The 21,915-nt window shown below is 35.0% G+C and overlaps 1 protein-coding gene across 7 annotated transcripts in view; it reads left to right on the top strand.

Annotated features, from left to right (window-relative positions):
- Window positions 1–21,915, top strand: part of LOC106175742 (soluble guanylate cyclase 88E) — a 52,250-nt gene that overhangs the window by 10,996 nt on the left and 19,339 nt on the right. For 4 of the 7 annotated variants that reach the window (XM_087001211.1, XM_087001212.1, XM_013557871.2 and 1 more), the window contains 4 exons: window positions 17,088–17,755; window positions 19,291–19,446; window positions 20,497–20,678; window positions 21,011–21,140. In XM_087001211.1, the coding sequence (XP_086857337.1) occupies window positions 17,111–17,755; window positions 19,291–19,446; window positions 20,497–20,678; window positions 21,011–21,140 (1,113 nt within the window). In that variant the 5' untranslated portion in view covers window positions 17,088–17,110. Of the gene's footprint in view, window positions 1–4,297; window positions 5,030–12,490; window positions 12,889–12,931; window positions 13,583–17,087; window positions 17,756–19,290; window positions 19,447–20,496; window positions 20,679–21,010; window positions 21,141–21,915 lie in introns of those variants that run through there. The other 3 variants (XM_087001214.1, XM_087001215.1, XM_087001213.1) reach the window with 3 other exon arrangements.

Here is a 21,915-nt window from a genome sequence, read left to right as displayed (position 1 = left end):
TAAAAAAAAAAATTGACTGTAGATAGATTTATGTACCTGGGTATTTATTTCATGTACCACAGTGTTTCGAAAAGGAAAATATACAATGAAAAAGCTTTCAGGGGAATAAGGAAGCAACGATTTTCCTTTATGCTTGGTAATCGCATTCATGTATCTGTGTGCTTTTCCCATTTCAGTATCATCGAAACTGAAATTTGATGCTGGTTAATTGCGAGTTAAAATTATAGGTTTTCATGTTGTTTTTTTTCATACACGACAACTATTCAGGCTATTTATAATGGAAAATTCAGAGTTCTCATCTTCCCTACCATTCTGTTTATGTAGCTACTAATTAAGTAAACATTTATTGCTGCCACTGATAAACTAGACAGCAAAGCTGGGAAATATACAGACACTAAAAAAAATACAAAAAGAATTGTGTATATTTGGAAGGAACCTGCATCCATTTTTACTGAACAAAGCCAGGTAAAGGTAAAAGATGTGGTTTGGCAGTTATAGGGTGAACAATAGATGTGTCAGCCAGTGACAAACTGGCAGCAATGACAACACAGACAGACAAAGACATATAGTCTCTGCATCTACATATTATATGAATAAATGGTTAACGTCATGATTGATGAAAAAAACTTAAAGTTTTGTATCTCTCTCATCCCTTCCACTAAATGTACTAAAAAGATTAATCTCATAAAGTGATAATGCTTGTTGAATTTTGATCACTGGAGAGGGTGGAAAGCTAGGCTCAAGAATGCACAGCAAGCTAACTGAGATAAAAATGTTTGCAAAACAGCATTTTCAGTCAAACATTTTGATTTCAAACATGTATTCATTTCTTTTTTTCCCACACCTCTGTATAACTGTTGTAACTGTCATACTATAGAATGGCTCATTTAGAGTAGGGAATTCCTGTCAAAATGCTTATGATGATTTGCAATTTTGCAGTGCTCAAGAAAGAAGTGCGGTATGCAACTTAATTTTTTAAAGAATTTTAAAGAAGTTTTTTAAAGTAAGTATTGAAACCAAACTATTTTATAACTTCTTTCTTCAAATGAAAGAATAAAAGTTCAGCAAGATGGGGCAGTTTTTATGACAATGTAATGCAAGAGATAATAAGACAGTATTTTTTTTTTATTGAACCATTGAACCAGTCTCTTTGGCAGAGAGTTCAGAAAGTAAAATGACTTCCTCATGGGAGCTGAGACTACATGTATGAATGAAAACAGTTGTTGATAGGTGTCCTAAATGCTCTGATATATGATTAACAAAAAGAATTGAAAAGGAGACGCCTGTATTCTGGAGTTCAATATTGGGTGTGATGTACTGGCAGGAATGTGTTATGTTACAAGTGAAAACAATTTAAATGTAAAAGATATACAGTTTATATACCAGAGTCCAAGCTTTGTGAACCATTTAGAGCAAAAAGAAGCATGTCTAATGTAAAAAAGAAATTAAAGGCTAATACTTCCTACAGAGGTTCAAATGTGTCACCATTTTCTGATGGTATTAGGGCAACCCCATATTGATTATGTAGTAAATGGAATGGCTCCACTGATATTGTTTGAAAGAAATTTTACAATTCCATAACTTATACTATATAAGTTAACATAAGTTCTGAAAAGTCAAAGAAAGCTGAGTGCAAAATATTTCATATTTTCATAATCTCTTTTTTTTTTGCACTGGAATATCTGCTGATATCTAACCCAAGTTTCCATCCGTTCATTATATTTAGTGTCAAGAGTTACATGTAGATAAACAGCCATTGGACTGTGTTCATAACTTAGTACATAACTGAGCACTTTCTTTTGGTGGTTGATCCTCCAGAGGCAGACTCAGCTACAGATCTCAAATGTATGTATATATATCGCAAAATATATCACTGTTGGGGTTGCTCCAGTTGCTGCCTTCCTCCAAGCACTTGTTGCATCTAATTTGGCAGCTCAATCTTGTCTTGTCAACTGTGAAATGAAACTTTGACTGACCAACAGTTCTAGACCCATTTCAAGCTCGGTCCTTTGGGATTTTACCATCGTCCATATGGCAAACATGGCACAGCCACCCCAGGCTGCATTGTTCAATAAGGGTGAGCATCAATGAAATACCTACCATCCTAAGAACATAAATTGGTTTTGGTGACCTAGTCAGTTTATAAAATAGGTAGGAACGGACAGAAGCACCTCAAGTGGAAGGTATTCAGGTGCTTCTCCTGCGTAGTGGAGATGGTCCAGCAAGGATTCACTTTTAAACAGAACAGTGCTCACAGTGCATGCATGATACACAGTAATTTTGATCTGGGTGGTGAGTCTGGCATTATCACAGACACGAGACAAAATACTGGCCATGTTTGTCACCACCTTTCTGATTCTCCCCCCCCCCCCCCTCAACACCCACCCACCCCCATCCCCTGGGTTCTGTATCCAGCAAGATGTTGTCAGTGATAAGCAATGTGGAGGTTTGATGGGTAAAATGGAAATGACATACAGGTGAAACTCTGTGGCCATGCTGCATTACTTTTGTTTAGCGTCTTCAGAGGCTGAGGTCGTAACACGTAATTAAGAACTGGTCCAGAAAAACATGAGGATCTACATCATTTTGCACTGACTTATTTTTTTCTTACAATTGTTTATAGATGTATGAATATCACCATTTTGTATCAAGAATTTTTGAAACATGACAGAAAACATGCATGTAAAACATCAGGTTCAACTTATGTCCAAATAACACTTTCTTGGTTATTTATTCAACAACACTTTCAGCTTAGATTTTTGCTTTTTAAGATTGGCAGCTAATGCATATATATTTATGTGAAGCAAATTACAACTTTTCAAAAGCATTGTAAATAATTTGGCTGAATTGGAATCCCTGAAGACAAGCAGAGCAAGGGCCTCTAGTTTAACGCACCAGGCAAACTGAGTAACTGAGTAAATCTGACAGGTAATCTCGTAATACCTGATGTGAAATTACATTGTTTCGTTCCTGCTCCTACGATCAGTGTTTTCTCAGTGGATGCTTTCGGAACCCTGGTGGCTGGAACATTTTCAGTGGTCGCACGTCAGTTTAATTTCTTTCCCAGCAAGAGAGAGAGAGAAAGAGAGAGAGAGACAGAGATCCTATGTGCATGGATGCCATATGAAAGGTGCCATGGTACCAAGAGCTCACTGAGTTTATTGGCAAGCCTGGAGATGGATGGTCACCAGTGATTTATGTGGTCTGCTGTATGCCTGTAGAGGATCATTATGGTCAATTTTCTTTCACTTTCTTACACGTCAATGTCAGTTGATTAATTCCAAGAAACAAATGACTGTGTCATTAAGAAGTGAGGAACAATATAGGTATTACAAGTAGGGGTCCTTTTTTTCTTCAATTTCCTTTGTATTTGATGTATAGTAGACTCATGTTAAACTTATAAAAAAGCTGATATTGCAACAAAAGCTATTCCTGAGGAGGACATAAATTACATGGTGAAAGGAGCTTTAAACAAAGGAATTCTGAAGAACGAACATTTTTATAAACAGCTTTGGGAATCTATAGATCTTATGGCCGATGAAATGTATTAGTATATGTAAGTAATATTTAGTGAACTATTTGACTGTGTTTAAATATATACTATGTAAGGGAATATAGTGATGTTAGGGTTGGATATCAACAGTAGTGTGATAAAAGTACTCCAACATTTCAACCAAATGTCACAGGTGGAGTGTATAATTGTTTTGAAGAACAGCTAGGAATGGGTAGTTGAAATAAGCCAATAAAGATGCATTTACTTATAATAATGAATTTAATAAGTCAGTTCAGTCTTTGATTTATTTTTTTATTATTATAATTCCTTTTATTTGATATATCACAAGGAATAAGATCATTCACTCTTTAGGGGATTGAATGCTCCCCTTTTCATAAACAAACGCTGTGCTAGTAGCATTTTGCATGTTTCTGCCTTCGTTAATTAAGTGATATCTGGTTAGTAATAAAGAGTTTCAGCTAAGTAATCATTTACACATTTGTTATTGGCTTCAGTTAATGAAGACTGACTTGTTTAACAGATGTAAAAGTGTTATGATTCACAGACAATTAGTACAGCTTTATATATGACAGATATAGTATTGAATAAGCTATAATTATAATTTGATAGATTGTCTGAGTGAATTTTATAATTAACAAGCACAAGCAGCTAACTGGTCATTAAAAGAGCACTTGCTAATCTCTCATGTTATCTTCATGAGATTTTATTGCTGTGGCTACTCTGTGAATTTAGCCTTTCGTAGGATTGAGCAGCTCAAAAATGATATTGATGACATATTCATTTAGTCAAAGTAATCAAATGTACTGTACCTCCCTTTTATTTTACACAAATTATGCCCACATGCTGTTGAATATGGACTTATTGGAGCTCTATCAATCAGCATGGTAAGCAAATCATTGTTCATTTCTCAATACTACTGGGCTATGATTGATGGGTATTGGCTAGCCACACAATAAAGTTCAACTCACCTCATTAAAGGATTGTTAACACCACTTTCTAGTACACGGACATCTAAGCCAGAAAAGGTGTGGCACTTTGAAAGAAAACAAGGTTTGCAAGTATGTTGTAAGTCATGTTTTGGGTAAAACAGAAATAAACGTGTGGTATAAGGTAATTTACATAGCAGGTAGTTACAGGTGAACAGTATATCAGGTAGAGTTCAGTGTCAGGTAGAGTTCAGGTAGTTATAAGTGACAGGTAAGTTGTATACTTACTTAATGTAAAGATAAGTAACACAGGTATCATGAACAATATGGGCAAGAAAGATTGATTTAGGTAAAAGGACCATATTTTTGTAGTGTTGAGATCAGGATGTGTATTATGGAAAAGGAGAACATGCAGGAATGAGGAAAACCAGATGATAACTCTTTCCAAAAAAAGAGGTGGAGATCTGGAACACTTAATTTGGCATTACATCATTTGATTTCACAGTTTCAGAGAGCATTGGAAACTCACCTCTCGACTGTCAACAGGATGCTGGAAATGGCAGTGGCTTGCTGTTAGTAGAGTGAGTAGGTGAGTTTCAGTGTCCTAGGGGAAAGTCTACTATAAAGAGTAAAGCACTTTTACCATAGCTGACCCAGCTAGTTATATTTCAGCCAGCAGCACTATGCCTTGATTATGCACTTAATTTATTGGTAATGTGTGTTCTTCATTGTAATAGGCATTCTTCCATAGATAAGACAACAAAAAGATAAGATTTTGAAATATAGTTTTGAAAATGTTGGTCTAATGATATTTTCTCAACTATCAAATATATTAATTATATGATAAATAACCTGCAGAGATTAGGGAAATTACATTTGTTGTATGCACTCAGAGACCAGAAGGATGATCTATAGGTACCGGTAGACCGTAGATGAGTGATGTTCGTGTCCTGATCTGATGAGTTCTTTAGAAAAGGACCATATCATATTATATACAGTATATATTTATCATACATAAATCAGTGAGGTGTCCATGACACGCACGAGTGCCTAACACAAGTTGATGCCATGTAGGACACCTTGCTAACGAGTGGTGTATCTGACTTCTACAACAGCAAAGAATAGAGCAAAAAACGTAACTCTCATTTATAGGTGATATGTGTGTATGTAAGATGCACCACAGCTGGATCTTTTGTAACCAACATCCGTTGTGGTATAAAGGAAATGGGATCGTGTAATTTAATTATTCATTGACAAATTTGTTACTGACTATTTAAAGGATGTGGCTGACAATTTTTTTTTTTTTTTGCAAAATGGTTAATGGCTAACAAATGGTTAGTTCCAGCCTCCAAGGGCTTGCAGTTTCTTCAACCCTGTGTGACTTACAGAAAATGACTTTTATCATTCAGTTATTGTCTGTACCTTTTTAAAATTGATGAATGCTATTTTCATTCTATTTTCATTTCTTGCTACCTCGCAAAAACAGTAATTTTGTAATATTTCCTCAAGTCTAGTTGTTATTGTGGAAACATGTTTTTCATCATTATGCTGAAGAATTTGACAAAAAGTAATACAGTGTCCATTTTAGGCAAAGTTGATGAGTAAGTCTACCATATTGCAGCTGTTGAAAAGATGGGAAATTGTTGAATAACTTTAACAAGATAAATTAATGTGCACAGTGATATTGTTGGTTACAACAGTCAAGATTGATTTAAAGTGTATTTATAACTTATTCATAACAAGGAGGGGATTAACTTGGATTGATCAGACAAAAATACCAGCCATTAACTTCTAAATTATCCATTCTGTAATTGCGATGGAGGTTGTTGATTGCACACAGGTAAAAATAGGACAATGATTGGAACAACTCTCCACTGACCCCGCCCTCCATTTGAAAAATTATTTGCTTCAGAATTGAATTGTGTGGATATGATTCACAGGAGAACGGTGACTGATGAAGACTTGAATGTAATAATATTATCTAGTTCATCACATGGATACCATATGGTTACCTCTGTATCACTTTATTGTGTCTCTCCACTGTTACCTGGCATAACGCAGCAAGTTTGAAACCAGGAAGTGTGGTTTACTGACTGTGAAACACTTGATGAATTCCAATTACAGTGACACCAGAAAGTAATCTAGTCATTTATGCTGGAGTTCTGCATGCCATTCAGAAGAGTCATATTTATCTCACCTGTGCACGTTGGCATCCCCTGCTTAGTCTGAGCCAAAACATCATATCTTATATCTATTTTCATGTCATGAAATCTACATGTATCTTTTTTCTAACTGCTTAAGTTTTGAAGATAAGTTCTGTTAGTTGTGTCATTGATGAGCTCCATTTGCACCCCCAACTGACCATTTTAGTATGTGACAGCTAGCAATACTCCAGGCTTTACACTGTCACTATTTTTCACGAGTAAGTGGAATCTAGGAATTCAATTATGTATGGTAGCATCAGTGACAGACTTGCCTAAACATCGGTATGACAGCAGGATGCCATGCGAAAAAAGATGGGATTTCCCAGATGATCCAGAAATGATGAAATGACAAATTTGACCAACCTGTTATGCATGAATGAAAAGATTTCTTGACACTGCGTTTTGGTTTTAGAAATTGTTTTTATATCATGCTTTAAGATAGGGCCCTTCTGATAATTTTATACAAATTATCCATTTCTCCCCTGCAAATTCCCTCGGAGAAACCCCTCGGAGATGGGTCGATCTTGTTAGATCTATCTAGGTATGGGAATGGGGTCTTAGTTGTGTGCTTTATGTTCTTTTGTAGAATCCAATGAAAACATAATTGGCACAATGATATTGTGAACATTTATTGATCCAAATGAATGATTGACGAAGTCATTAAATCATTTATGGTGGTATTCACTGAACTGAAACTGAGATGTTTAAGGGCCCATTCCCAATGAAGCCATCGTTCTACGTAGATTGATCCACTTCCACAGGGACTCTCACTAAATGCAATGAGATTGACTGATTAACATGCCCCTTCTGTTTCCAGTGTACTTGTGTAATCACTGGCTTTTCTGTACTATGCTCAATGCCAGGAGGAGGAGTGTTAATCTGATTGCATTCAGCAAGAGTCCCTGCAGATTTTGATTGATCTATGTAGAATGATAGTTTCACTGGGAATGAGCCCTAAACAGGTACTCAGAACTAAAGAGACTGTCAGTTTTACATGTACTAAATCAAACTTTAATGTATTTTGTAGATTGATGCAATGTGTTGAATACCTGCATGGCAGCTAATGAGATACTCTGTATACTGCTAACATGGCACAAGAACATTGGCACTTGTATCAGTTTACAAACAGGGTAAACATTTGAGTGCTCATAATTATCTCAGACATTAAACTTAGAGCAGGATTCAGTCGGATTTTCTTTTTGTTGGAAGATCACGTAATATATTAATTTGATCCATGGAATATAAATAACTGAACAGCACGAGTCATTTTATTTGAAAGGAGAGGTAGCAGTCCATAGCAATACAAAATGTTAAAAAGGCTATAAGCTGGTTAAGCTTATGTGACAAATTAACAGATGCTTACTTAATAATAATAATAATAATAATAATAATAATAATAATAATAATAATAAGTTCAAAATTACTACAATATTTAAATCTAAAACACTCATCAGAAATTAACACTACTAAAAACTCAATATTATTAAAAAAATATATAAAAAATTTAAGAGCAATAGACAGATTTAAGAATTCTGCTTGTCTGTATGCTGTTCATTATGGAGTTATTAAGCTCTCCTTAAATCTGTTGTTATTTAGCCTTGAAAGAGTAAAAAAATATTTATTGTATTAGATCGATAATGTACAATTATTGACTTTGGGTGACATCACCTTGACAAATTATTGACCCAAAGCCGGTGTCATTGACCGACAATGAAGGCAGAGGTCAATTATCCAGGGTCAATCATTTGTCAAGATGATCGAAACTCTAAGTCTTTAGCCGTTTTGTTACATGGTCGCAAATTTTGAATACAAGATAAATGGAAGTATTGACCGAAAAACACAAAGATAATGACTGTTTTGTTACTTGATTTCGAATTTTGAAAAAGACACACCCCATTGCTACTTAATGTTACAACCAACTGTCACAATGTCGTGATGTCAATAAAACATGCAATTATTTTCAATTTTTATCCATGGAATAATCACATTGTATTTAATAGAAGTGTGTGGATGTGTATTTAAAAACAAGATACATTGACTGTCCAAATTTGCCGTATAGATAGGTTTTTTACGCTTTCATCTGATATAAGGTCTGGTGACCTTATGGCTAGCATGGAGAACCCTGAAGCCAGATGACCTAGGTTCGATCCCAAACAGTGCCAATCCACTTTCATAAAATAATCCAAAACCTTTATTCACCTGTTGGAGGTCAATGTGATCTGATATTTGACCTGCACATGACTTCTTTCGACAAATCCAAATGAAATCTGTAGGCCTCAAAATTCCTGACCATGAAAAACATGGACACATGTCCTGAGTTGAAAATCAATCTTGAACCTTTGATATAAAAACGGTACATAGTCAACTTTTCAATGATGTCACGCAATGCACATTTATTAATCCTGTATTATTTCTGAAAGTTAGCTCTTCTTAATGGGACATACATGAATTGCTAAAAGACCTCCAGTTACATTTCATTAAATGGATCACGCCTCATCAGGTGATACACGTTTTATAACCTGGCAGTAATTGAAGGATTTATGCCCGTTTGGTTTGAATGAGAAATAATTACCATGTACACTTAACTCATGCTTGATCTGTATCTCCCACCTTGAGGTGATGTTCACATTGCTTTTAGCAGGTTTTATCTTCAGTATGGTACTTAAGTCTTACATCAACATGCAACATGTGTGATGACTGATTGTCTGTCACAGTTACATGCAGTGATTACTGTGATTACTCTGGGAAAGGAGTCAAACTGGGAATTCTACTTACATTAGTGAGCTTTGGTTAAAAAAAAGAATGGTTATTTGTTGTAACTCTTTCAAATATCTTCCATTAAGTCTGTTTACGCTGTAGTTAGGATGATCAGTCCAAAAACAGGACCATCAAGAACTTTGTTTTGTTCTAAATATATCTGTTTCCTTGAGTTGGGATTGCTCAGACTGATAGAATTCTTTGAAAAAGATCCAGCTTTGAAAGATGCAAATTAAGAAAAGGATTTGAGCGAGTTATTTCTGGACCTAAACACTGTCTGAGCACGGGATAATTTAGATTGTAGTTGATGCAAAAGGCTTTGTTTTTGTTATTGGTAAAATTGATTTTGTTCAGATGAATGACTTATCACAGTGTCCTGGCGGAGTCGGAATTCTGCAGCTCTAAGGACAATCAGTTCAATTGAGAAGCTGGAGGTTTGCTTACAGCCATTCATCATTGTCTGTGAAAATAGATAATACTATAGAATTCTGTCAGCAAAGAAGAATATGTCAACAGATTTGAGCTGTTAAGACATTTAATGTCAAAATGCTCCAGAAATAAACTAAACCTGATTAAGCTGTGCATTTTTTACTCTGGTTGAGAGACTGAAAAGCACTGCTGGTATTAAACCAGCTTTGGGTGTGGGTCTGCAGTAAGGGGTGTGTGTGTGCTCCCTTTCACAATGTACTAATCAAAATTAATGTGGGGAACTGGCTGTATAAGCCAAGCAAAGGGTGGTGGTTGTTTGGGTGGAGGGGGGGGGGGAGGGGAGAGGGGGAAGGGGCTAGTTACTCTTATGAAATATTTGGGCAATAAGTTGTCAATCTCAACCTGGAGCAGTACAGAAAACTTGGCTTCTCAATGTGACAAGGTTTTTCAGTTGTGTTAGAGTGAGGCAGATCAAGATTGAATCTGCAATTGTTTTTATGCAGTTTTGATACAGTGAGATGCATTACTAATGTTACAACATAGAAATGATTGAAAAATTATTTTCTAGCATGATTAAAATATTTACTTTTCCTAAAACTCCAGGTTGGTGTATGGGTTGAATTTCTTTTTTTCTTTTTTTTTTTTTTTTGGTGGGGGGAGGGGGGGGAGGTAAAATCATCATTTTTGGTTTCAAGATTTTCTCAGTCACCAGAACAGCTGTCAATACAGTTCAAAGAACATTTAGTAATATTTGGAAAACACTAATAATAGATAGATGGTATTTTCCTTGATGGTCTTTCTGAAGTTACTTTGGGAAAATAGTCTTTTCTTTAGTGGTATATACCTATGGCCATATCTTTGAAACAGAAGGTATGGTCAGAAATCTGAGATAAAGTTTTTGGTCTCCAGATGTTTCTCACCATTTACTCAAAAAATTTCATGATTTTCTCTCAGATGGTTTTAATACCAAAGTGTGCTTCAAAATTGACTGTGGTAGCTTCCAATAATAGAAAAGGGATTGAAAGGCCAAGAAAGCTTTGGGGAAGAATCCAGGTGAGACTGGCATTTTAGCTTGTTAATAGTCGATCTCTTATCCTTAGAATATAATTAGGGTTTTTCTACTAATGGTTTGCCAGGTGTAAACTAGCTTCATGTCATTCATGAAGGGAAATAAGCCAAAATTTAAAGCTAAATATAGCCAACAGACTTGATCTACCAAAAACTGATTACCGACTTAGTCATTTGATAAAACCAATTGACTGAGTTATTTGATTAAAAAAATGAATATTTCAGGAGGACAGTTTTATCTTTTTATATATTAAATAGAAGATTGAATAAAAGGGTGAAGAATAACCCCTGGATCATGATAAATGACAAAAGTAATTAAGTACTTAGGTATTTAAGTGCAGATGGAAGTCTAGTCCTTAAACTGAAAACCATGAAAGTCATCAAACTGGAAGTGAACATTTGACTAGACATGCTAGAATTATTTAAAACCCAGCAATTGCATCCAATGAAAAGAGAATGCCTCAGCGCGTGCAGCTTGCACTGAGGAATGGTTTGGGTCACTGTTGCAAAAGGAAGCTGATTAAACCTTGGTTCAATAACAAAGTGGCTTGTCCTGTCAATAGGAAATTGGCGTGTCACTAGAGTCCTGTCGCTTTCAGAATCACATCAACAGGCAAATATTGGTCTGAAAGCTTTTGTCTGTCATCTGTACGCCTGTCACAAAGAAAGAGTCTCTGGCCGTGATTGAGGACACTTTGCCTGATTACCATGTTCTGAATTTTCCTGAGACTTATTGGCCAGTTTTACCCATTTTTATTGCTGCACCTTTCACCTCTGTGTGGCAAGTTTTGAGGATCTGTTCAATACAGACGTGAAATGACATGCAAAGAATGATTTGCAGTGGTTTATTTTATAAAAATATAAATATATATATTTGCTGTTGATGAAACTGCCACATCTACATTTTAACAGATTCTGGTATGTCAAACCAGGGAAATATATTGTAGACATAATTCCCTGGTCAAACTTACCATTTCCATTGCAACAGCATTAATTGATTCATTAATTTATTTGATAGCATGTACAGTATTTTATGTAGACTTGGTGTTTGATCATCAGGATGATAATATTATGGTGTAGAATGAATATTTACTCTTAAAACAAGATGGTAAATTGTTCATTTAACAAGTTGAACATGGTTACACTTAATAAGGTTTTTATAATTATATTTATCAGATATTTTGTGACTGTTCATACTTTCCTGCAGATAGGTTCCTGGGTTTTAAGAGGCCTATTTTTGTAGTTAAAACCTCAAAAATAAAAAGGTCACAATAATGAGTTTGAGTTGCATCTTCAAACGTTTTATTCTTTGATTAAGATATCAACTTAGCAACTGCTTTTTTAGAATGATAAGATGTTTTTAATCAGAGTAATGGCATGTTGAACTTCACGCTGTGTCATCACTAATTGGTAACCAGACCATATATTATTTAAGTTGTCAGTCTTAGTATTTATAGATGAACACGAGATAAGTTGACTCCTCGCAGCTTCTTATTAGTACTGAACACGGTACCCTGTCTACCATCCTTAACACAGTCTTTGACTTATTGATAAAAAGGTAGTCCTGAAATACCCTGATTATTTTTTTCTGTATTTTCTTCTCAGATTGTACCTTTAGGTATGCCCTCTGTCATGCAAGTACTTTCTATGTAAACTTACCCTTTTCTCAAAATCAGTCAAATGTCAGAAAGACAATTCCAGAGTGTATTTGTTTCTATGATTGTGATGTTGGTTTAAAGAAAATGGATTGATAAGCTTTTGGATGTGATTTGACAGGCCATTACCTTTCCCAGAATGCCCACGTCACAACTGCCCTTTTTAAGAAGAAAAGTCTCAGTGACAGGACGCTTAAAATTTTTCGGTAAGATTGCGTTTATAACCATTTAAGACAAAAACGGAAGGCTGCTGTCATGACTGAGCATCACCGTGGGACATTGGACAAGAAAGCACTGGATTCATGACTTAGGTCACTTCTTGGGACTCGTATCAGGTAATGAAGTTATAGGAGCAAGGCAAAACCACAGTGAAGGTATAAGAATAGATTTCTCAGGGCACTGGTTGAGATTTAGACAAGAGTGCTGATATAATGTTACAATAAATTGAAGCTCTAAAACTGTAGAAAGTTCTGAAATGCTCTGAAAACAGGCATGATGGCAAATTCAAATAATCACTTCAACATTCGTTTAATTATTGAATTCCAGGTATGTAAAAAAAAAAGTCTAAAAATGTGTTTCACAACTGCTTGAAGTTTGTACAGCTGTCTTTGTGTTTGATTTATCACATGGATTCTAAGAAATGTTTTTTCACAAAGTGATATAAAAATATTCTTGGTGAATACGAGAGCTGCCATTCATCAGTCTGGTTAAAATGTATTATACCCTTTTGCTTTGTTTTAATGAAGTTAACTGGCAGTGGACTGCCAGCTTTGTCTTCTGTCCTAAGATTTTGAAATACTGGCAATTTATCACTGAAGTAACAAGTAGTTTAACTTGAATGTCGTCCATCTGGTGAAGTCATTATGAGTTAATGTGTACAGTAATGTATATCTTTAGCCATTTGTTTCTGTATTCATGCTCCTTCAACAGTTGGTCTATGCTGGCTGATTGCAATACAAATGGTGATTTCCTCAACTCTCTTATTAAATCACTTGGACATCTTTGATTTTCCAGCTGAACACTTGCATGGTAAGTTTGGCATATGAAGAACAAGGTACATGTATTTCTGTCAGCTGACAATTGATAATATCATTTCTCTGAAATGATCAATTGATATTTTGTCTCAGAGGTATTTAATCCTCTAGAACTACAACAAAGAGCGTGCCACTGTCATCACACATTTCATCAACTGTCAATATATTAGGAGAATAATAAGAATTTCTGCTGACAATTTCCAATGTTTAGAGTTCAGAAAAAGTAGTGAGCAAGAATATTATCGTTGGACAATAGATGGCACCCATTTCATCAAACAGAACCAAAGTAAACTGAATCATCCAAGGTAGCCAAAAGTCTCTGAGATTTGGGAGGGGGGGGGGGGAGATGGAAGAGAGTGGGGTCAGAAAGCAAGTGAAGGCTGACAAAATTTAAGAATCCAGAAGTATTTTTCTGGATATTTTCTCTCAAGTTCTGTCAAATTACAATCCATTGCAGAACCGTTAATTTATGAATTCATCATGTCACTTTCATATTGCTTTATAAGAGCTCATACCCAATAAAAAACTATCATTCTATGTTTATCAATCCAAATGGGGACTTTCAGCATTGAGTAGGATACAGAAAAACAGTGCATTCCTGTGGAGTTGAATTGATTTTCGTAGAACGATAGTTTCATTGGAAACGAGCCCTTAGACAGCATTCGCGATACTTTTTCATGTTCTCATAGGACATTATACAGTGGCGACAGCCTCGTTTAATGCTAGGTTCTAGGTCATTTTACAAGTTAGATCAACTAAGGTGATAACGGTAAGAAGGTCAATGTTCTCAGAAAATGAGCACACACCCCCTTTTAAAATTGCTGATTACAGGCCTGACATGGGTATTTCTTTATCAACAGTGACAGACTTGCTGGGGAATGTGTTCACCATAAACTAGTGTTTAGCAGCTAATTTTTACAATTCACTTAACCAGCTATCTTCCAATCAGTTCAGGTGAGTCAGCTTATTACCCAGTCTTATTCTTTCTCTAAGGTTAATAAGCTGAACTTTGTTCACATAGACTATAAAAATACTCGTGGTGTATTAAAAACTGAAAAAAAATTTTGTTGGATTTGTAGCCTTTCTGATATTGAAACAGGTTTTTAATGTGTCAAAAATTAAAAATAGAATTGAAATAGAAATGTGCTATTTTTAGCATTTATATCTACATCTTGATAAATGTGAATTATGTGAAATTTAACAAAATGTTATGATACATTTATTCCTTGATCATATTATTCAAGGATTTCTTTGGAATGCTGGAAATTTTTCATATGGTATAAATTTCCCTATGCCAATCTCCTTTTCAGATTGATAGAGAAAGCAATTTTGTATCTTTTATTTTCATTTGACAGAATTATTTCATTGATTTTTTTCCTTTTTATGCCCAATCAGAAAAATATACGAAAAGTGCAATATTCTCCTAGTTAATTCTCTTGGCTTCATTTATTATTATATCTGATTGTGTGTCAACTAAGGGGAATTCTGTCTAAGATGGAACTTTCATCTCTAATCAGCAAAGACTAAAAGATGTGGAGATTCTCTGGGATTGGTTTATATGTACTACATTTTGTACTACATTTTGAAATGGCAGTTTTGTCACAGATGATCAACTGTGACAGCGTCATTTGCACTGTTCAAAGGATAAAGTACATTGGTGCTTGTGCTCTAAGTAATTTACATAGGAATAAGATTACAGGTGTGTTTTAGTTTTTCCAATTGTTTGCTACTAAAATTCAGTAAGTTTCTAGGCAGTTTTTCTTTTCTGAGTAAAATGAAGTTAATTCTCTTTCATACTTAGAAATAATTTGTTTTTGTAAATAAGGATATACTCTCCTTTCAATTATCATGCTTGTGCATGTGTGCTTGTACAAATGCGTGTATGAATGATGCACATACGCGTGTTCTTGTGAATATTATGTCTGAGTGAGTGAGAAAACTACTTGAAAAATAGACAAGAACTGTAACTGATAGTCTAGTAGCTATTTGATTTTATTTTCCAATGTAACCTTTCATTTTCTCAAACAACAGTGAAACACTGGAGTAGCAGTTCATCTTTGTAAAACATTTTGTCATTTTCCTGTTTACCAATCTTGTTTAAAAGGAGTTATGAAGTTAAGTTTATTTGTTTTAATTTGTCATGAAAAGATGAAAATGTACTAGAGGAGGAGGGAAAAGCTTTTTGATTAAACTAAGACTTAAAAAAGAAATAAAGCACCTGCACAACACTCTAGAAACTATTTGCACAAGTGTTTCTAATTACTCATTACATTGCATGGTGTTAAAAATTGGTTATTTTCAGGATAGTGTAAAACGGGTATTATGCTGCACCTCTGATTATATCTCTTCAATTTAGATGAACACATCAGACTTGATCTCCAGTGTGTAGGCTTAGAGACTTTGTAATTTATGATCTGGTCTCATTTTAAAGCTGATATTTGTATTTCATTGCTTAAAAGCAATAATTGTCAGATATATTACTCCTTGTTAGCATCAAGATCCATCATCACTTATGTATGGTCCACTTAGAATTGCTCCTTGGGGACCAATCAATTATATCTAGAAAAACAATTAAAGTTTACTCGATCTTTCCTCTTTTCTTGCACTAAAAGTTTTGAATGAAACACATGCGTATAATGGAGGCAAAAATGCATACATTCATTACTGTAAATTGAGTATTTGTACCAGTGCCATAGATGTATTGCTTTCACTCTACTCTAGAGTATACTTGGCATCCCCTATCTCTCAGATGTATTTTACAGAAAAATTGAAACTTGATTGATTGTGACATCATTTTGAAGGGTAATAGTTTCTTCCACACTGAATGTTATAAGATAAAATGAAATCAAGAAGTTAATGGGTTGGTAGATGTAACTGAAGTCTCAGGAGTGTGTTTTCTTTCTCATTGATACACCAAGGTTAATAACACTGACAAACTTTGTCTCCAGAGGTTCTTTAACCCGTAACATCAATAAGCCATTATCAAGTATGTTCAACCCAAGTGTCCAAAATCACTCCAGGAAAAAAAAATTGATGAAGTTACATAATAGGATGTAAACTCATTCTCGGTGCCTGTAAACTCCTGGTAATGCTTTTTTTGATAACATTGATGTTCATGCCACACGCAGAATATGCTGCACATAGATCCCAATGGGCAGAAGTCAATTTGCAATAGTTTCAGAGGGCTTGGTAATTGAAAAATTAAAGCAAATGTGATCCATAGACATAAAGGATTCTTAATTAAAAAGTTTATAATCTGTTTAAATGAACACCATCACAGTTCCATTACTGTATTTCTTGTAATTAACTTCCTTATATTTGTAGCGAATTACAAAAAGTGGTTTGATAAGGCCACTGAACTTAAAAGTTGTAAAGTACACATAATTACATGTTATTAATCATTTCAGATAAATGAAATATGCATCGTTTTCTTGTAAATATTTGATGATATTTGTAACATATAATAATTGTCCTTAAACTCACATTATTCAATGTTTCAGATAGGTTCTAACAAACCAACGACATGTATGGTATGCTACTGGAAAGCATTCAGTATTTCATTCAGTCCAGCTATGGGGAAGACAAATGGATGATGGTCTTGGAGCATGCTGGGATGAAAAACGAAGTCTTCTCAACGCACACAGTTTACCCTGACAACAGCATGCATAACATTGCCAGTGCATGTTCAGAAGTTCTGAAAGACGGAACAGTGGATGAATATTTGCAATACTTTGGCAAGTGCTTTGTAAAATTTTTCAGCCATTATGGTTACGACAAGATTGTCCGTGTCTCAGGAAGATACTACTGTGATTTCTTACATGGCATTGATAACTTACACGAGATGCTCAGGTTTGGATTCCCAAAACTCATCACACCTTCGTTCTGTGTGGAACAGATTGATAAAAAAGGGTGTGTATTAAACTATGTGACCAAGAGGTTTGGTTTCACTCACTATGTGGTCGGTCAGCTTCAAGCAATAGGAAAGAAATTTTACGGTTTGGATGTTGATGTTAAAGTAATATCAGAAAAAAAGACCTCTCCCAGGGGGCTACATGTAAAGTATCGCCTCAATTTTGAGAACAGCGTGTATTGTGAAGCCAAGTCAATCAGCAGTATAAGGCAGTTGCCTAAAGATTTGGCCTTTGTGAGGAGTGATATTTTTTTCAAGGTAAGTTGATTGGAAGTTATTTGATAAAAAGTCATGTCAAGGTGTCAAAACTTGAAGAAGTATATTCTGTTAGTTATATTGATACATGTGCCTTTAAAGAGACAATGTGTGAGGTTTTTTGTTTTTGTTTTTTTTGGCACCTTAGATATTCTTATTTCATGTTTATATTCTGTGCTTCCCAAAAGCATATTTGTAGTTCCTCTATCCTGTACATATAATAACATCAGTATACCTGAGTGAAAACTCCATTTTAACATGTTGTGAATTTGCCAGCAGTACATGTAATCCATCTTTTCGTTTAGACCAGGTGAAGAAATGAGTGGTCTTATAAACTTATATTTATATGATTATAATCAGGTTTTGAAGCTTGATAGAGTGATCATCATGGTTGAGAATACCTGGAAAATTTGTTTTGTTTTGGGCAATATACTGTGGTTCCTGCAAGTGTTTTTCTTAATTCAGTTTAAGATGGGGGAATGTACAGAGTTAAGTTCTGTTCAGTTAATGGTGCCGGTCTTTTGAATGGTCTTTCTCTATTTTTTTTTTTATCAGAATTGCTTTTATATGTGTTTTATGTGTTTACATAAAGCAAGTTGTGTGGTGCATTGTCAATTTATGGCTGGAATACATTACACTTAAACACATGTAAAATGGTGAGGACAACATTAAACTCACTAGATTAAAATTAACTTTTGATCTGAAGGATGCAGTTAATGGACTATGAAAAACTTTTCAATAATGAAAAATATTAAAAATTTGGCAGGATTTTCCTTTTCGTTACAAAGACTACTTCCTGTCCACAAATCCTTTTACCAATCATGCTGTATAACAAAACATTTAAAGCAATTTTATTTTATAATAATGGTGTGTGCTGCACTAAAGTTGTCTCTGGTAAAATAAGACTAATTCAACACAGAGGGGACCAGATCATACTACCATTAAACCTACGCTTAATGGCAATTTGTTATGAGGGGGTAATCCTCAGTATCACCAATTTGGCATAAGTGGCTTATAATGTGCAGTTTTTAGCTCAAATAGATGCAAATGATTTATTGAGCCGAATCAACATGTCATATTGTTTCACCCAAAGTCAAGGCGATAGCAGAGGTCGTGAAATAGAAAAAGTTTAAAATGTCAGCAATTGATGCTAATATATAAGTAAATGTATTAATGTGCTGCTGTGCCCTTATCAAGAACACCCTTGGGTTAAAGGCAAATTTTAAGTGGCAATATATAATAATTTATAGATGCCAAAAGCTTGAAGAGAAAATAAATATGAATACGAAGATGGGGGAACAAGAAACATGCTATTGCTGTGTTGAAAAAAGTAAAGTTAAATTGTATGTGTAGTTTGCTCTTATATCTGTTCTTTGTTCTAATGTACCATAGTGTTTATTGTCGGCTTCACATCTGCAGACCCCCCCTTCCCTCTTCAAATATTCCTGGATCTGCCCCTGGACTAGAGTTAAAATAAAAAAGTTATTGTCAATCGAATATATACTTTTTTTACTGTCCATTCCTCTGTGTGTATTTAGGTGTTTCCATTTAGTCTGGTGTTTGGCTGTGATATGGTAGTTACCAAAATAGGACGATGTCTCCAGAAATTGTTTCCAGGAGATGGTCTGGTCGACCAACCTGTCTCAAGTGTGTTCAAGCTCAGGAGACCTATCATGGCATTTTCTTGGGAAAATGTAAGTACCTCTAATGATCTCCTTTCAAGTGAGTGTATTGGGTGGAACAGTTATTATTTTGTTGGGTGTTACAGACTTAAGTATGTTAGGCTTCGTTCACATGCAATGTCTATTTTCTAAATTCTGTTTTCTATTCGCGCTATCTTATGATCACGGTCTGTGCACTGAATATCCCGCCGCGTAATTACTGGCAGCGCGAGCCAGTTACTTATAGTAACTTATAGTAACTGGCTCGCGCTGCCAGTAATTACGCGGCGGGATATTCAGTGCACAGACCGTGATCATAAGACATGCCGCAAATAGAAAATAGAATTTAGAAAATAGACATTGCATGTGAACGAAGCCTTAGTCAAGTCTTGTACAAACCACAATATGAGCAAATATGTTTTTAAACATAAAAGTGTCTAATTTTTAGTGGACTCTCATAGTGTGAAAGATGCAGTTTTTTCCCCCTCAACCCAATTCTTTAAAGTCATCCAGCATTTTCAATCAATCAAATCTTTAAATAAATTATACCAATCACTTTTTAATGTTAGACTACAGTTGTGTCAACTAGTCAATCAACTTCAGTACTTGTGTATGCGTCTTGTTTTTTATATGAATAACTTTAATGTCTCTGCATTTGTAATAGATCTACTCATTCATCTAAAACAACTCAAAATGAGTGCAAAATATTACTGGCAGGATGACTGATCAACAGTAACTGCACTACAAATCATTAAATTGGTTCTCGCATTTCCATCAGAGCATCCAATCTTTGACATTGTGGTTTTTCTTAAATAAGCTGTTTGTGGTCTTTTGCTGACATAACATGCAGAGCAGTGCCACAATGTAGTGTGTTTGTTGTGATGTAAACAATATATATATGTTATATAGGGTGTTGGAATTGGAATCCTTTATAGTAATAATGAAGTTTGGATTTTATAGAATTTAGGTGAGCATTCATCATGTGTTTTCAATCATTTTTTTTGATCCAGTGATCAGTAAAGTATGAAATTTGAGGTACAGTGTATATAGAATGCTTGTATTAATTAATACTTATGTTTTCAGGTCTTACTAAATGACCAGAAGTTAGTGTTTGAGCTGGAGAGTCGTGATGCTGTACACAGGCACTGTAAGCACACGACATCGTGCACGTGCCCATCCAGGACGGCCTCGCAACATCTCCTGCTGAAGGGCCAGATGAGGTACATCGAGGACTGGAAGGAGGTGGTCTACCTCTGCTCTCCTATGTAAGTACTGCTGCAGGTGCTTGGTGCTTCTGCTTCAGGGGATATCACCTTTCTTAGGTCTGCAGAACATTATTTTGACCTCAAAAAAGTCAGTTATTTCATGGTAAAGATTGGTCTGCCAGACCTGTAGTTGTCAAATAGTTCAGACATTTATACTGATAATATAATGCATGGAACACTAAAAGCTGGTCAAGATTTGAAAAGATTTAACACATGATCAGTAAAAGGAAGATGCTATAAAGATATTTTTGTGATATATCTATGTATTATTTGATGCACATTGCATTGAGACTTGATTGAATGTTTATGTTAGCATACATTTTCATCCATAGGCTTAGCAATCTTACTGAGATGCAAGGTTTGGGTCTGTTTATCAATGATCTCAACATGTTTGACAGCAGTCGAGACATGGTCATAGCAGGGGCACAACATGCATCTAAGATAGAAATGGCTTTAGAGAGGGTAGGTTAATGTGTAGGATGAAATGGATAAGTTGTGTTAGATGTGATGAGTTGGTTGCATTGTGTTTGGTGAGATGTGATGCAGTAGAAGTGATGTGTTGGGTTGTGACATACAAAGTAAGTGTACTGTGTTAGCTGAGATATGATGTTTTAGGTGAGATGCATGTGGTAAAATGTATTTAGTAAGTTTGCTCAGTGAGATAACACCTGTATTGTGTTAGGGGATTTATTTTGTGTGCAGTTAGGTACTAAAATTTGGGCAAGATAAGATTTTAAGGTTGGCATCATCATGCAGCCATGAGTTGGTTATATAGTGATGTTTTTGCAAATAGATGAAATGTGATGTCTGTGATGAGATACATAATGAAAGTCAAGATATAAGATTATAGATAGACCACTCTTTGATATGGAAATAGAAAATGATATTATAAAACAAGAAACTTCAAATCTCTGATTAGTTTTTGCCCTAACTGTACTTGCATCATTTCTCAGCTCACGTTCACAGAGTTTTTTACTTTTTTTTTTAAACAAAAGGTTTTCAATCTTGCTCTTATATTTTTGGACCCAATTTTGACCTTTATTGGGAAAAAATACATTGCCAGTGGAATCTGTTTAAACACTGGCTTTTTTATGGTTCGCCAAAATTCATAAAGGGGGAAGTGGAAAAAGTTGGTATAAGTAGGTAATGAAGTCTGTTACGCTTCCTTTGATTTGAAGTGTAATTTGATAAATTAAAGCTGATAGCTTATTATGCTACTGCAAGATGAAATGTTCAT

Source organism: Lingula anatina, chromosome 1 (genome assembly GCF_051362555.1).
Source record: "Lingula anatina isolate TDL-2025a chromosome 1, LinAna3.0, whole genome shotgun sequence".
Taxonomy (NCBI): Eukaryota; Metazoa; Brachiopoda; class Lingulata; order Lingulida; family Lingulidae; genus Lingula; species Lingula anatina.
The sequence above is the reverse complement of the archived record's forward strand: the minus strand, read 5'-3'. Positions and strand labels throughout refer to the sequence as shown.